The sequence below is a fragment of the Danio rerio genome, chromosome 4 (genome assembly GCF_049306965.1).
Source record: "Danio rerio strain Tuebingen ecotype United States chromosome 4, GRCz12tu, whole genome shotgun sequence".
NCBI lineage: Eukaryota > Metazoa > Chordata > Actinopteri > Cypriniformes > Danionidae > Danio > Danio rerio.
The window spans coordinates 16,476,175-16,491,717 of record NC_133179.1 but is presented as its reverse complement, the minus strand read 5'-3'; the positions used below and the strand labels follow the sequence as shown (position 1 = coordinate 16,491,717).

The 15,543-nt window shown below is 34.6% G+C and overlaps 1 protein-coding gene across 4 annotated transcripts in view; it reads right to left on the bottom strand.

The window, feature by feature from the left end:
- Positions 1 to 15,543, bottom strand: part of col7a1l (collagen type VII alpha 1-like) — a 93,071-nt gene that overhangs the window by 54,924 nt on the left and 22,604 nt on the right. For all 4 annotated transcript variants that reach the window (XR_002458152.2, XR_012402022.1, XM_073947120.1 and 1 more), the window contains exons 5-13: positions 12,839 to 12,932; positions 10,341 to 10,514; positions 7,876 to 8,039; positions 7,627 to 7,756; positions 5,050 to 5,166; positions 4,807 to 4,962; positions 3,742 to 3,858; positions 3,507 to 3,653; positions 1,214 to 1,333 (exon numbers count right to left, since the gene is read on the bottom strand). Coding sequence is in view for 2 of the 4 variants with exons in the window: in XM_073947120.1 (XP_073803221.1) it covers positions 1,214 to 1,333; positions 3,507 to 3,653; positions 3,742 to 3,858; positions 4,807 to 4,962; positions 5,050 to 5,166; positions 7,627 to 7,756; positions 7,876 to 8,039; positions 10,341 to 10,514; positions 12,839 to 12,932 (1,219 nt within the window). In the remaining 2 variants the exon portion in view is untranslated. The remainder of the gene's footprint in view (positions 1 to 1,213; positions 1,334 to 3,506; positions 3,654 to 3,741; positions 3,859 to 4,806; positions 4,963 to 5,049; positions 5,167 to 7,626; positions 7,757 to 7,875; positions 8,040 to 10,340; positions 10,515 to 12,838; positions 12,933 to 15,543) is intronic.

Here is a 15,543-nt window from a genome sequence, read left to right as displayed (position 1 = left end):
TTATTTTGTCTTTGCCATGATGACAGTTCATAGTTTAGTTATTTTTGCAAGATATACTATAAGAGTACACTCCTCACAAATCTGTCATTTAAATTAATATTATGCATAGGAAGCTTTACAATAATATACTTGTGCATATACATTAGATTAGTCAGTTCTGAAGCCAAATCTGGAGCTAAACTAACAAAATAACTTACGATAACCGTCAAAAATTAGTAGCTCAAATTTATATGTTAGCAAAAAAGTTAACATTTTTTTAAAAAGAGCAAACAAAATTCAAAAGAAACCAAAAAATGTATACATTTTTGATGAAATTGCATAGTTTGTAATTTTTCCCCAATATTTTGCATGAATTTAAATGCATTATCTATATATAAAGATGTTCTGTGACTTAAATGTTATTTTAATAAATATATTTGTGTAATAAATCTGTTTTGTTTAAATGCACCAATATATATATATTACCAATATTCAATGAGAAACAGATAAAAATATTCATTTTGAAAATGGGGTGGACTCAATTATGTTGAGCTCGGTATATATCACATACATTTCTATATTATATATAAACATTTTTGGTATATTATTCAGAAAATAAATAATAAATACTGTTATGTAAAATTTTTGATTAATTGGAATAAAAATACAGGATATTTTTCCTTTTTGTGTGTCTGTTTGTGTAATAGATCAGAAATTATAAATATTAATATTATTAGTTTACGATAGTAATACAATTTAAATAATAAACATACTATTAATAATATTAATACTAATAAAATGCATCATCTTATTAAAATAACCTCTCGCCCTCCATTTCTCTCCATAAAACTAATTTCTCTGTGTGTATCAGAGAGTGTGGTATGAGTCACAGTGCACTCCTTCATTACAACCTCCATCCAGCTTGTTCTTTTAAAACAGTGGACCGCAGCCCTTCACACTGACGGAAAGGACTCACTTTCAAAGACTCATCACACACACACACACTTACACACACAGAGCTGATGCATGAGTCATGAAGCACAGCGACACCTCATGTTGTCACCAACCTGTCGCTTCCATGAAAAAGGGACTATAAATCACAGAGGAAATGAGAGAAAGGGAACACAAAAGAGAGAATGGAGAACAAAGTGAAGCTGAAGAGTGGAGAAAGGCCAAGTGCAGGACAACGAGAGAGTGACGACGGTTTGGGAAGAGTTACAGAGGTACAGTATACCTGCTGTCGGGCCCCAGGCCAGTCTGTATCCCGTGGCTCCGGGTACTGAGTTCCAAGAAGTGACAGCGCTGCTGGTGCTTACAGCTGACGCTCGCAGAGTCTGAACTGCGCTGCTCTCCACTGACACACACACACACACACAGCACTATAATCATCTGTACCAACATTTATTATCAGAGTTCCTGCAAAGAATGCACTGTAAAAGGTGATTGTGAGGTAAAAAGTGAGTAAATCCATTGCCTTCCAATTATTTAGTAAATGAACCATGTGTATGATTATTAAAATGAAGTGAACAGTTACAACAGAAATATTTGTCATTTTGTCAACTAGAATATTTTACTGTAATTGGTTTACTCACTCACTTTTGGGGATTTACACCTACCTAACATGAAATATAAACAGTTCTTGACCCCAGTAGGATACAAACACAAATTAGGTATCATTGGAAAGAAGACACAGAGTTTTACTGTGGTAAAAGGGAAGGTTTCATGCTAGTTTCAAAATATATAAAGGTTATACATTATGAAGTCATGAGAAAAAACAATTGTGTTGTGTTCAATATTTGTATATATATATAATAAACATTATATATAACATTATATATAATCATATATAAACACAGCAAAACATTAATGTAATGTCCTAGAAATATGCCTTGAAAGCCAAGTGTCTCATGAGTTTATATTTCAAATTTGATGAAAATAGCAAGCAAATTGAGATTTCTGTAAAAAGATTTCTGAGACTACAGTATATCTGTGTCCTTCTCTCTCTTACCATCAGAGGCATTTTCTTAAAATTGACCTTCCCAAACTAAAATTAATTTGGTCTACTTTCACAGTTCATGTATCTTTGGAAAGAAGACACTTTGGGCTTTATTATCCATTATCTAGAGTTTCTAATGCTCAAAGTGAAAAAAGTTATAGATGCTTAAGTAATGTAAAAAAAAAATTGCACAGCACTAAACATTTCATAATCAAATATATGAAATTAGTCCTGCAGCAATACACATCTGATAACTATGGCTTGAATTTGATGTCAAAATCATGCAAAATTTAATTTCTGTAATTATCTGTAACAATGTCTTGTGATTTTTCTCTATTTGTGTCTCTCCTTGTTTGTGGAGAAGCAGTCTGATGAATTCTGACAGTTAACAACTATTTTAGTGTTTCACATACCACTTATCAATCGCTTTGAAACAGTGTCTTGCTATTTTGAACACACTCTATTGAGTTAAATAACACATTTTACTGCACTAAAAGAAAAAAAAATACTAAAAAAGCAAAATGATAAGGAATTACACATCTTGTTTTCAGAAAAAAAGTAGTTTAAATAAGTTTATGCCTAATATATGAAAAAACAAATGTATAAATCAGTGGTGTTTGGAAAACAAAACTGACCGCAGATAAAAATTTCCTGTTTATATTTGTTTTATATATTTCATTTCTCAAACCAGAATCAAGTTTTTCTTAAGAACAAAATTTAATAGTATTTTTGTTCACTTTTCATGACAAAAAAAGAGCTAACATTCTTAAATCATCATTTTCACACACATTTCTTGAGCAATAATTTAAGCTTCAAAGTGAAAGGTATTGTAGATAAGATTAAATTCAGTAAGACTTTTTTTTGATGGTCCCTATTGCACATTTTGTTGACTAAAATTTGCATTGCAACTTGTGTACATGCCAATTACTTCCTATTTGAGTATTAGTAGACTGTCTGCTTAATATCTGTTGATATTGCTCCTTCAACAGATATTTAACTGACTCTGAGAAACTTTGCAAGTACATGTCAACTTACACTAACCCCAACCTAACAGTCTACTTACAATCTAATGAGAATTAGTTGGCATATAGATGCAATGTAACTTAAATGCAACAAAATGTGTTAAAAGGACCAACAAAATAAAGTGATACCTATAAGTCTTGTTGTAAATGTTTAATTTTGATGGATTTTCCGAAAAACAAGACTTCATTTCTAAAATTGTCCTAATCTTGTCTCGGCTAAAACATTTTTTGAAATTCATCATGGGAAAAAAGAAATATTAATACCAATTAACATTAGTCTTTTTTTTTGTGTCTGTGTTGAAACCCCGCTTTATTTATTTATTTATTTATTTATTTAGGAAAGCAACATTTTCTAATGCATCAGTAAACACAATTCAAGCATGTCAATCAAATAATATCAACCAATACAAAACTACAACTATCCAATCAATTACCAATGGTCAAACTTTTTACTACAATAGAAAAAAAACCCTGTAACAGCTCTCAAAGTGAACATGCAGCACACTTACATGTCTTGGCTTTGGCAGAGGTCACAGGTCCCTCAATGTCCCCGAATATAGGGTTAATAGTGATAGTGTATTCAGTGCCAGCATGAAGCCCCTGCACCATGTAGAAATTAAAGTTGTCTCCCAGGTTCACATTTTCTATGTGTCCCTCTGCAGAAACATTGAAGTGGAGACCTGCATCTGTAGTTATGCTTCAAACAGGTTGACTTTATTATTAAAACTCTTCAGTGTTTGTTACCTGAGGATGACCAGGTGAGTCTGTATCCTGTAGCGCCTCGGACAGATGACCAGCGGGCCTGAACTGTGTCTGTAGTGGCGTTCTGCACCAGCAAATCACCGACTGGCACCAATTTCACTGTGATGCACAGAAAAAAGGTAAGAAAAGAGTTTTGATGATAATGCATGTCAGAGATTACAGATAGTTTACTGAAGTTACTTATAACAGAGAAAAACGTCTTCAAGAAGATGTGTTGTAGTGCCATCTTGTGGCTACAAGTATAACACACAATACATGTTTTTTGTTTATATAGTTTTTATTTTTGCCTTTTCAAAAGTTACACAAAATATTCAAGCCAAGCTATTATAAAATTTATTTATTTATTTATTTATTTATTTATTTATTTATTTATTTATTTAAGTATTAGTATTAGTAGTATTTTCAATGTATTCTAAGTATTATTTTTAATTATTAATAAATCAACAACATGATCAATATTAATAAATAATCATCAATTATTATTATTTTATTAAACAAAATATAAACGCAAAGTATTAAATATATATTTTTAAATAAAAATAAGTTATTAAATTATAAATACCATTAAACAAACATGAAGTATATATTTATTCATTGCACTAAAGTATAATTATTATTGTTGTTGTTGTTGCTGTTGATATTGTTATTATTATTATTATTATTATTATTACTGTTGTTGTTGCTATTATTATTAATATTGCTATAATATTAATAATAACAATAATAATTATTATTATTATTAATATTACTATTAACATACTCATTATTGTTATCATTATTAATGTTATTATTATTATTATTATTATTATTATTATTATTATTATTATTATTATTATAATAATTATTATTATTATTATTATTATTGTTGATATTATTTGTTATTTTTGCTGCTGTAACAACAATATTCTTCACATGATTTCTGCTAGTGTAAATGAAATTTGCGATACCATCAACAAGGAACAGTGTAGCTATTATTATGGAAGGAAATGAAAAGAATGAAAAAGAAAAAGCAGAAAGGAGGGAAAATAATTTAAAATGGGCCCTCACAAGTTTTCCCAGTGATAGATACAGGCTCACTGTGGCCTTCCGGGTAGATGGAGTAGATGTTGACGGTGTACTCTTTATCCTCTTCTAAAGTGTCGATCACATGAGAGGAAGTGTCGCCTGACAACATCTGCTCATATATGAGTCCGGGTCTGTCGGCTGAGGAGGAGAAGATATACTGTAGAAGAACATCTATCTATAGCATATCACATATACCGCCTCGTAATATCGATGTTAGTTTCTCACTTCTTGGAACATAAATTTTATATCCATCCACTTTTCCAAGTGCAGGCGTCCATCCCAGGCGCAAAGAGAAAAGTCCTTCTTCAATCACACGGAAGTTGGCAACGGCTGGCAGAGCAGCTGAAGAGAAAAGGCACAAATGCATACTGGATTACTGCATATTGTGTGCAAAAAAAAAAAAAAAACACAGATTCCTGCCAAGCAAACACTCACTAGCCAATTTACTAGGTACACCTGCTCAACTGTTTACATGCAAATATCCAATCAGCCAATCATATGACAAGCTTAATCCATTTAGGCTTGAAGACATGGGCAAGAAGATCTGCTGAAGTATAAAAAGAGCATTAGAAAGGGTTGTTTTAAGTGAACATGTCATTATTGGTGCCAGGTGAATTGGTCTGAGTACCCAGCAATATATATTTTTGGTTTAATAGACCTCTAATAGAAGTCAACCAGTAGCAATAATACATCATTTTATTACGAAACCCCTAAGGCAGGGATGTCAAACTCAATTCCTGGAGGGCCGCAGCCCTGCTCAGTTTAGTTCTTACCCTAATTATACACACCTGATCAAACTAATTGAGTCCTTCAGGCTTGTTTGAAACCTACAGGGTTGGAACTAAACTGTGCAGGGCTGCGGCCCTCCAGAAATTGACTGACATCCCTGCCCTAAAGTGACAAGTGCAAATTTTTTTTTTAAATTAAAATAAAATAAATAATGAAAGCTTTCACGTTTGCATGCGATATGTATGTCTATGTATAGTATTATATAGTACAAATACACAAACGGGCACTTTATTAGGTACACTTTACTAGTACCGGGTTGGACCCTTTTTTGCCTTCAGAACTGGCTTTATCCTTCGTGGCGTAGATTCAACAAGGTACTGCATATACTCCTCAGAGATTTTGGTCCATATTGACATGATAGCATCCCGCAGTTGCTGCAGATTCGTCATTCAGAGATGCTCTTCTGCATACCTTGGTTGTAACAAATGGGTATTTGAGTTACTGTTGCCATTCTATCAGCTGGAACCAGTCTGGTCATTCTCCTCTGACCTCTGGCATCAACAAGGCATTTGTGCCCACCCAACTGCCACTCACTGGATATTTCTCTTTTTCAGACCAATCTCTGTAAACTCTAGAAATGGTTGTGCGCGAAAATCCCAGTAGATCAGCAGTTTCTGAAATACTTAGACCAGCCCGTTTAGCACAAACAACCAAGCCACGTTCACGTTCACGTTTAAGTCACTTAAATCACCTTTCTTCACCATCCTGATGCTCAGTTTGATCGTCTTGATCATGTCTACATGCCTAAATGCATTGAGTTGCTGCCATGTGATTGGCTGATTAGAAATTTGCGTTAACAAGCAGTTGGACAGATATACCTAATAAAGTGTCTGCTGAGTGTAGTATAGTTTATAGTATAGCATGCACACAAACACAAACACATTCATTATTTATTTATTTTTTTTCACGTCACTATAGGACTCTTTAGCTTATAGAAAACAGTCTAATTTTGTTAATGAGAACTGATAATAATAACATTAAAATGTGCAATTATCAGCCGATATCAATATGGTCGTCAACATATTGTGCACATCTAACAATAGTCTAACAAGAGTTTTTATTTTTAATTTTAATATTTTCCAAATGATGTTTAACAGAGCAATGACATTTTCACAGTATATTTGATAATATTTTTTCTTCTAGAGAAAGTCTTATTAGTTTTATTTCGGCTAGAATAAAAGCAGTTATTAATTTTTTAAACACCATTTTAAGGACAAAATTATTAGCCCCTTTTAGCTATTTATTTTTTTGATAGTCTACAGAACAAACCATCGCTATACAATAACTAATTACCCCAACCAGCCTAGTTAACCTAAGTAACCTAGTTAAGCCTTAAAATGTCACTTTAAGCTGTATAGAAGTGTCTTGAAAAACATCTAGTCAAATATTATTTACTGTCATCATGGCAAAGATAAAACAAATCAGTTATTATAGATGAGTTATTAAAACTATTATGTTTAGAAATGTGTTGAAAAAAATCTTCTCTCCGTTTAACAGAAATTGGGGAAAAAAATAAACGGGGGCCAAATAATTCAGAGGGGCTAATAATTCTAACTTCAACTGAATGTGAAGTCTATTTGATGATTACAGTACTACAGTATTTTTGTACTATTGGTAGATGTCTAACTTTCATTGACAGCACATTGTTTTAGCCAAGACATCTGTTTAGATATCTATAAACAAACGGTGACAGAATTTAGATTTTTTTTTTTTTAGACTTTACTTTTTTTGATGACTATGAATAACAAAAACAGTAAACAGTAAACTACTTGCACTACAAACTAGTATGTTTATAACAATATATACATAAAAATTTAAAAATGTGCTAAAAAGAATACCAGTTTGCAACATAATACTTGGCTAAAAATATCAATGGAAATAAATGAGACCAGAAGTCCTGACATATTTAAGTGACATTAATTGCGCCTGCTCTGACCAGAAAAAGACTGTGGATATACAGTAGCATGCATGTACGTTTAGAAACATTTTTGCTATATACAATCTGACACCCACTGGTTACTGTGGCAACAGTAGCAGACTCTCCAATGCGTCCAGGATAGATGGCGTACACACTGAGAGAATATTCAGTCTTCGGATTCAACCCGGTTACTGGAGTACTACTGATATCTCCCTTTAGATCAATCTGAAAAAATAAGAATGCAAATGTATAGTCAACACCGGCGCAAACGTGTCCATGTGCATTGCTCCATCTGCTGTGCGCTGCTGCCTGCGGTGTGCATATGTTTAGGTGAGCTGTCTCACCTGCGTCTGCTGTGCAGGAAGCAGATGGCCCTTTGGAGACACAGGGGTGATGAGCAGCCTGTAGCCGGTAACGTCTCCTGTGGCCTGACTCCAGGTCAGCTGTAGAGAGCTGTAGCTCAGCTCACTCACTTGCAGATCTTTAGGCCCGATTATCCTTTCCACCACTGTTAAGAAGAGAGAACAACAGATGTATGAGGATGAATGTGATATAATTAGCTTTTGAGATGATTGCACTATAATATTTATTTTTTGTAAATTAACAGTATTTTGCGATTCATGTTTTTTTTTCCTCACATTTATTTATGCTTTTGAATTGCATTAAGACACCTTGATCTTTCTCCCAACAGCTTCTAACCATGAAAAGTTAGAAAAAGTGACTTTATTAACATTTTTAATAGCTGAAAGTGATATACCGTCTGGGTTGTTGTTATAAACCTTATTTAAAAAAAATAAAATAAATGACAGTACATTTTCTGTTATTTTACAGACCTAGTTCTCTATATATTACGTATTATACATTATATTATTGCAAATATATTCAAATGTCAATAAAAGTCACTTTGTTATAATGTAGATTTGAATTTTCAACATCAAAAGCCGACAGAGCAGAGATCAAGGTCCCATGATGCAATTCACAACTGTAAATAAAAAGAAAATACTCATGAATCACTAAACATGGAACCTGAATAAATAAAGAGCTCAGATGCAAAGACCTCCGAGTGCCATTTAGAATTTTCTCCGTCAATGAGCTTTTTTCTCTGCCTCTTATGTTTATGTTGAGTTATTTCATGTTTAAATCAATGAAAATAACCCATTCTTTGCCATAAAAGTGAAATTACTGAATCAAAACATAATTTTAGAAGAACATTTCAGATGTCACTTAGAGATTTTTGCATCTGAACTCTTCAAATAGTTTTTGCAGTGTGTATTATTAACAATGAAAAATGTAAACTGAAGCATTTATTAATGCAAACATCATAACAACCAAAAGTTGCATTCTAATATTTAAGAGAATTCCGTAGAGCTGCTTTATACAGCAGTTGAATTTTTCATAATTCATGAGTTTTACCACTATGCCCCAGGTTTATCATCCAAATTTGTCATGAAATCAAATAGGTGCATTTAATGGCCTCTATACATAAATGCTGGCATGTCATGAAATTAGGGCACGTTGCAGGTCAAACTCAAACCTTCTTTTCTCATATGGGCACTATAGCTATTAAATTACCACTATGCCACAGGATTATCAATCAAAAAATTTATGAATAATGAATTATGAAATCCAGCAGGCACATTTAATGGCTTCTATATAGAAATGCTTACATATTATGAATGTAGGGTATTTTGCAGGGCAATTTAACAACATTGACATTTGTGCAAAGCTGCGTAACTCATCTGTAATACCTAAAGTGCTATATAAATAAATTCTTCTTTTCAGTTTCAGAATATACTCTTTACACTAAAGGGCCTGATCAATTCTAATGTACATACTGCATAAAACACAATTACACTTTATATGCTGTTGATCATTTCTTCACATGTATGTAGAAATAAACATCAATATAAGAGTTCATTTCCATGCTGAAAAATCCAGCTTAAACCAGCCTAGGCTGGTTGGCTGGTTTTAGCTGGTCGACCAGGCTGGTTTTAGAGGGGTTTTGGCGACTTCCAGGCTGGTTTCCAGCCATTTCCAGCCTGGTCTTAGCTGGCCAGGCTGGAAAATGATCAGCAAAATCCAGCTAAAACCAGCTTGACCAGCCTGGTTTAAGCTGGATATAGCTGGTTTTGGCTGGACTCCCAACTTGGCTAGGCTGCTCAAGCTGGTTTTAGCTGGTTATTTCCCAGCCTGACCAGCTAAGACCAGGCAGGAAATGGCTGGAAATCAGCCTGGAAGTGGCCAAAACCCCTCTAAAACCAGCCTGGTCGACCAGCTAAAACCAGCCAACCAGCCTAGGCTGGTTTAAGCTGGATTTTTCAGCAGGGTTTAATGAATATAACCTATTCATTTACAGTAATTCTTACTTTTTTCCTGTGAGGCATTTTTAAAAAGGAATGGTTTACCCAAAACTAAAAATTCTCTCATTATTTACTCATATTCACTTGTTCCAAACCGGGTTGACTTTCATAGCTCTCATGAACACAAAATAGTTTTGAAGAAAGTTAGACACCTCAAACCATTGACTTCTATGGTATTTTCCATTGACTTCTATGGTTCTTACTGTCAATAATCACCAGTTTACAGCTTTCTTCAAAACATCTTTTTAGTGTCCAACAGAATAAAGAAACCTATTAATGTTTGGAAGAACTTGAGGCACAGTAAACAATGTGCACATTTTCATTTGTTTACTTTTAAACAACCAGCATCTAACCAATTGAGATCCGAGTTTAACAATCCAATTAACGCATCAAACACTTAAAAATATATAAGCTTTATGTTTCATTGACAGAACTCATGGAGGATTTACCTGGCGGCTTTTGTTTAACAGGTCGAGGTGGTTCCGAAGCAGTGAAGCAGATGCGGCGAGAGAGTTTGGGCAGCAGATGCTCCAGGAAGGAGAAGTCTGGACTGAGCATCAGATGTTCCTCATGAGGCTCTGTGACGATCTTCTTCAGCTCAGACTGATCGGCATTCCTCACCCCTGAAATAACAGCGGAAAATGACCAAGTAAGCTACATAATTTAATCATTTTCATAATATTCAATTACCACTATGCCATAGGATCATGATCCAATGGTCAAGAAGAGCTGTAAGTCACATTTAAGAATGTCTATGCAGAACTGTACCATATTTTGTTATATTATAAAATGAGAATATGTTGCAGGCCAAACTCAAACCTCCATCTCTCACATGAGCACCACAGCTATTCAATTTCTACTATACTGCAGATTCATATTACTAAAATTGTCATGAAGGTAAGTAAGGCACATTTAATGGCTTCTTTACAGAACGGTTATTATGATTGCTCACATATTATGAAATTAGGACAAGTTGCAGGCCAAGCTCAAACCTCCATCTTTCACATGAGTACCACAGCTATTCAATTACTACTATGTTGTATATTCATCTTATCAAAATTGTCATGAAGTAAGTAAGGCACATTGAATGGCTTCTCTACAGAACTGCTACATGATTGCTCACATATTGTGAAAGTAGGACATGTTGCAGGCCAAACGCAAACCTCCATTTCTCACATGAGCACATCAGTTATTCAATTACTACTATGCCGCAGATTCATCCTACCAAAATTATCACAAAGGCAAGCAAAGCACAAAAAAATGGCTTCTCTACAGAACTGCTATATGACTGCTTACATATTATGAAAGTAGGACATGTTGCAGGCCAAACTCAAACCTTCTTCTCCCATATGATCACCATAGCCACTTTATTACCACTATGCCACAGGTTTCCCATCCAAAATTGTCACAAAATCAAATGGGCGCATTTAATGGCTTCTATACAGAAATGCTTCATAATTGCTCACATATTATGAAATTAGAGGAGGTTGCAGACCAAACTCAAACTGTCATTTCCCACAAGAGCACCACATCTATCTAAATTACCACCATACCACAGGTTCACATCCAAATTGGCCATGAAGGCATGTAAGGCACATTTAATATATTCTAAACAGAACTGCTCACATATTCTAAAATTAGGGCATGTTGCAGATCAAACTCAAACCTTCTTCTCTCATATGATCACCATAGCCACTTTATTACCACCATACCACAGGTTCACATCCAAATTGGCCATGAAGGCATGTAAGGCACATTTAATATATTCTAAACAGAACTGCTCACATATTCTAAAATTAGGGCATGTTGCAGGTCAAACTCAAACCTTCTTCTCTCATATGAGCACCATAGCTATTGAATTACCACTTTGCCTCAGTTTTATAATCCAAATTTGTCATGAAATCAAACAGGTGCATTTAATGACTTCTATACAGAAATGCCCACATGTTATGAAATTAGAGCCTGTTGCAGGTCAAACTCAAACCTTCTTCTCTCATATGAGCACTATAGCTATTTAATTACCACTATACCGCAGGTGTATCATCCAAATTTGTCATCAAATCTAACAGATGCATTTAATGGCTTCTATACAGAAATGGTCACATGTTATGAAATTAGAGCCTGTTGCAGGCCAAACTCAAATCTTCTTCTCTCATATGAGCACCATAGCTATTAATTTACCACTATGCCACAGGTTTATCATCTAAAATTGTCATGGAGGTAAGGCACATTTAGTGACTTCCATGCAGAACTTATTCATAATTGATCACATACAGTATTAAGAAATTACGGCAGGTTGCAGGCCAAGCTCAAACCTAAATCTCCCACATGAGCAGCACAACTATTCAATTACCACTATACCATAGATTCACTGTTTAAAATGCTCATATAGACCTAAAACACACATTATTAGCTTAACAGTGTGTGTTTGTGTGTGTGAATGAGTGACCCTTATGTATCTCAGACTGTTCTCCAGTATTATCTGAGGGTGTATCGGGTGTTGAGTGATGATGGGAGAATGTCGCGGCATGTTGCCCTGCTGTACATGTGTCTCATAGATGTGTCAAACGGGCTGATTTATTCACATCTCTCAGGAAAAACTGATTAGAAAGGCAGGACATGGTGTCGGTGTGTGTGTGTGTTTTATGTGAGTGTGTGTGTTGAAGGGGGCAAGGAGGAATGAGCCTGATGAAAAATTACAGCAATTAGTTGGCCACCGGGTAATGAGCCATAATTATTTCAGCACTCTGGGCGTCAAAACAGAAAGAGCGTAAGAAAGTCAAGGAAACAAGGCTGACACACACAAATACATATGCATGTTTTATGCCTTGGCACAAGTGCCAGTGTTAACATTAACCGTAAATTGCTGCACTATAGTCGCTTTGAGACACATATGCGTCACGCCTGTTCAAACTACAACACCACTGATAATAGTGCTGAAACTCACCAACTGCAAACAGTGAAATCCCACTGTCTGCTACAGCTTTGGCTGGATCGTCCACTTGATCATCAGATTGGCCATTAGTGATCAGGACAGCAATCTGAAGACAAAAAGAGACAGCACAATTTATATAGATTAACAATGAAACTCAAATATTTTACCTAGTCGTAATAAAAATGCCACACTGTAAAAAAATTGCTGTTTCAAATTTTAGAGTTGAATAAAATGAACTTTTCTAATCAAACTGACAAAAATATTATATATATATTATATAACCCAGCATATATAAATATTTGCTGTCATGACTTTTTGTCATGGACTTTTTTTACAGTGCGAAATATTAATCATTCCTAAAATAACAATTTATAAAATGGCATTTCATTTTTGGTGTGAAATATAAATTGGACATTTTATTGCCCAATTTTTTTTTCTAATAGAGTAAAATACAGTGCAGTCGGCTGTAGTTTATTTTAAATATATATATTTAAACTGGGTCATAGTTGTAGTTTTCCCTTAGACACGCTACATGCTAATAAAAAATACACATCTTGCTAAATTCAAAGATGCACAAAATAAAGTAACGGTCCTGTGCTTAACCCAAAAAGACTAAGGCTGAAAAAAATGAAAAATATAATTGTTATTTATTTATTTGCATTGTCTAAGGTTAGTATGTATTTAACATGTACAAGTACGACAGAACTTTTACATACAGTATAATATATATTTTTTTAAAAAGGTTCTAAAAGTGCAGATTTTTATACCACAGTTTTTATTACTGTTGTGTCATCATATACTTTTACTATTCTTTAATGTTTCTATATCATTTACTTGTCTAAAAAATATTATAATTTTCATTACTGTAATGTTTACCTACTGATAACTTTAAATGCTGTTTGTTTTTGTAGATTTTTTCATTTAAATTATAATATACTACCTGACAAAAGTCTTGTCATTGATCCCAAGTATAAGAGCAAGAAATAATAACTTGATTTCTAGTTGATCATTTGGAAAAGTGGCAGAAGGAAGATTTTTCTGATGAACCATCTGTTGAACTGCATCCTGATCATCACATACTGCAGAAGACCTATTGGATCTTGCATGGACCCAAGATTCTAACAGAAATCAGTCAAGTTTGGTAAAGTTAAAATCATGGTTTGGGGTTACTTTCAGTATGGGGGCATACGAGAGATATGGAGAGTGGAATGGCAACATTAACAGCCTGAGGTATCAAGACATTTGTGTTGCCCTTTACATTACAAACCACAGGAGAGGGCAAATTCTTCAGCAAGACAGCGCTCCTTCTCAGACTGCAGCCTCCATGTCAAAGTTTCTTAAAGCAAAAAAGGTCAAGGTGCTCCGGGATTGGCCAGCCCAGTCACCAGACATGAACATTATTGAGCATGTCTGAGGTAAGATGAAGGAGGAGGCATTGAAAATTAATCCAAAGGATCTTAATGAACTCTGGAAGTCCTGCAAGAATGCTTTCTTTTCCATTCTAGATGACTGTATTAATAAGTTATTTGAGTCATTGCAGAGATGTATGGATGCAGTCGTCCAAGCTCATGGAAGTCATACACAATATTAATACTTTTTCCACTGCACCATGACTTTATATTCTATACTGTACAATACTTTTGTCTAAGCTAAGTCAGACCTTACTGTCCTAATTAAATAATTAAAAATCAAGGCTTGATCATATTTTATTTTGTAAAGCGTAATCTAGAGGCATTTGCCTTTTATATTGGCTTTTTCTGATACCAAATGATCAACTAGAGGTCAAGGTATTATTTCTTGTACCTAAAACATGTATAGGTGAGATTAGACTTTTGTAAGTCTACAGATTATGAACATTGTTCAAAAATATAGCACATTCAACTAAATATGTGTGATTATTTTATTTTACAGTAACAGGGAAAAACTTTAAACTGACATTCTGGGAAAAATACGCTACACTGACATGGAAAAAGTCACAAAACAACATACATATACACACAATAGACTGAACTTTCTTCATGCAGATTGTAATTTGAATCACTTTCTTTTGATATTGCTGTGAAATATGCCTTGGACTTTTTTCGTGTCAGCTTCCATGAAATCCCCCCAAAAGAGTGAGTCTTCACTAAAGGACTCAATCTGCCATTAAAAGTATCATGCTGATACTGATGCCCTTGAAAGCACGCAGCATGAATTATCATCTCATTGCATACATAATTCTCCAACCGCAGCAGATCCAAACCTGCAGAGTCGCTTACACTCACAAATGAGGAACCAGAAAAAGAAGCATCTCGTGGGTCAGCTAAAGTTCAGCAGCACTGGTGGAGCTGCGGCTGGATTCATCTTTATGCACCGTACACTAATGTGCCATTACTGTGCATGTATGTGACCAGAGTTTTAATAAAAGGTGAAATCTCTGCAGTTCATTATAAACGCCAGCTCTTTTCTCCACACCAGGTGCTCGGCGGCAGGACCGGCAGCTGTGTGCGCTTTGGAATCCTAATCAAGCCCTAAATTAGGATGGGTGGGACACTGCGGAGCAGAGAGTGTGTACTGCAGCGCAGGACGAGATGTCCTGACAGAATCAATGACAGACTGCAGGTGCAGCTCTCTCCCAGAAAATGATAAGCTTGCTCTATCAATATGTGACAGAATGTTTCATTTGCGAAAGTAGCATTTTTAATACTTTGCTGGAGTTTTAGGCATGCAGAGATTAG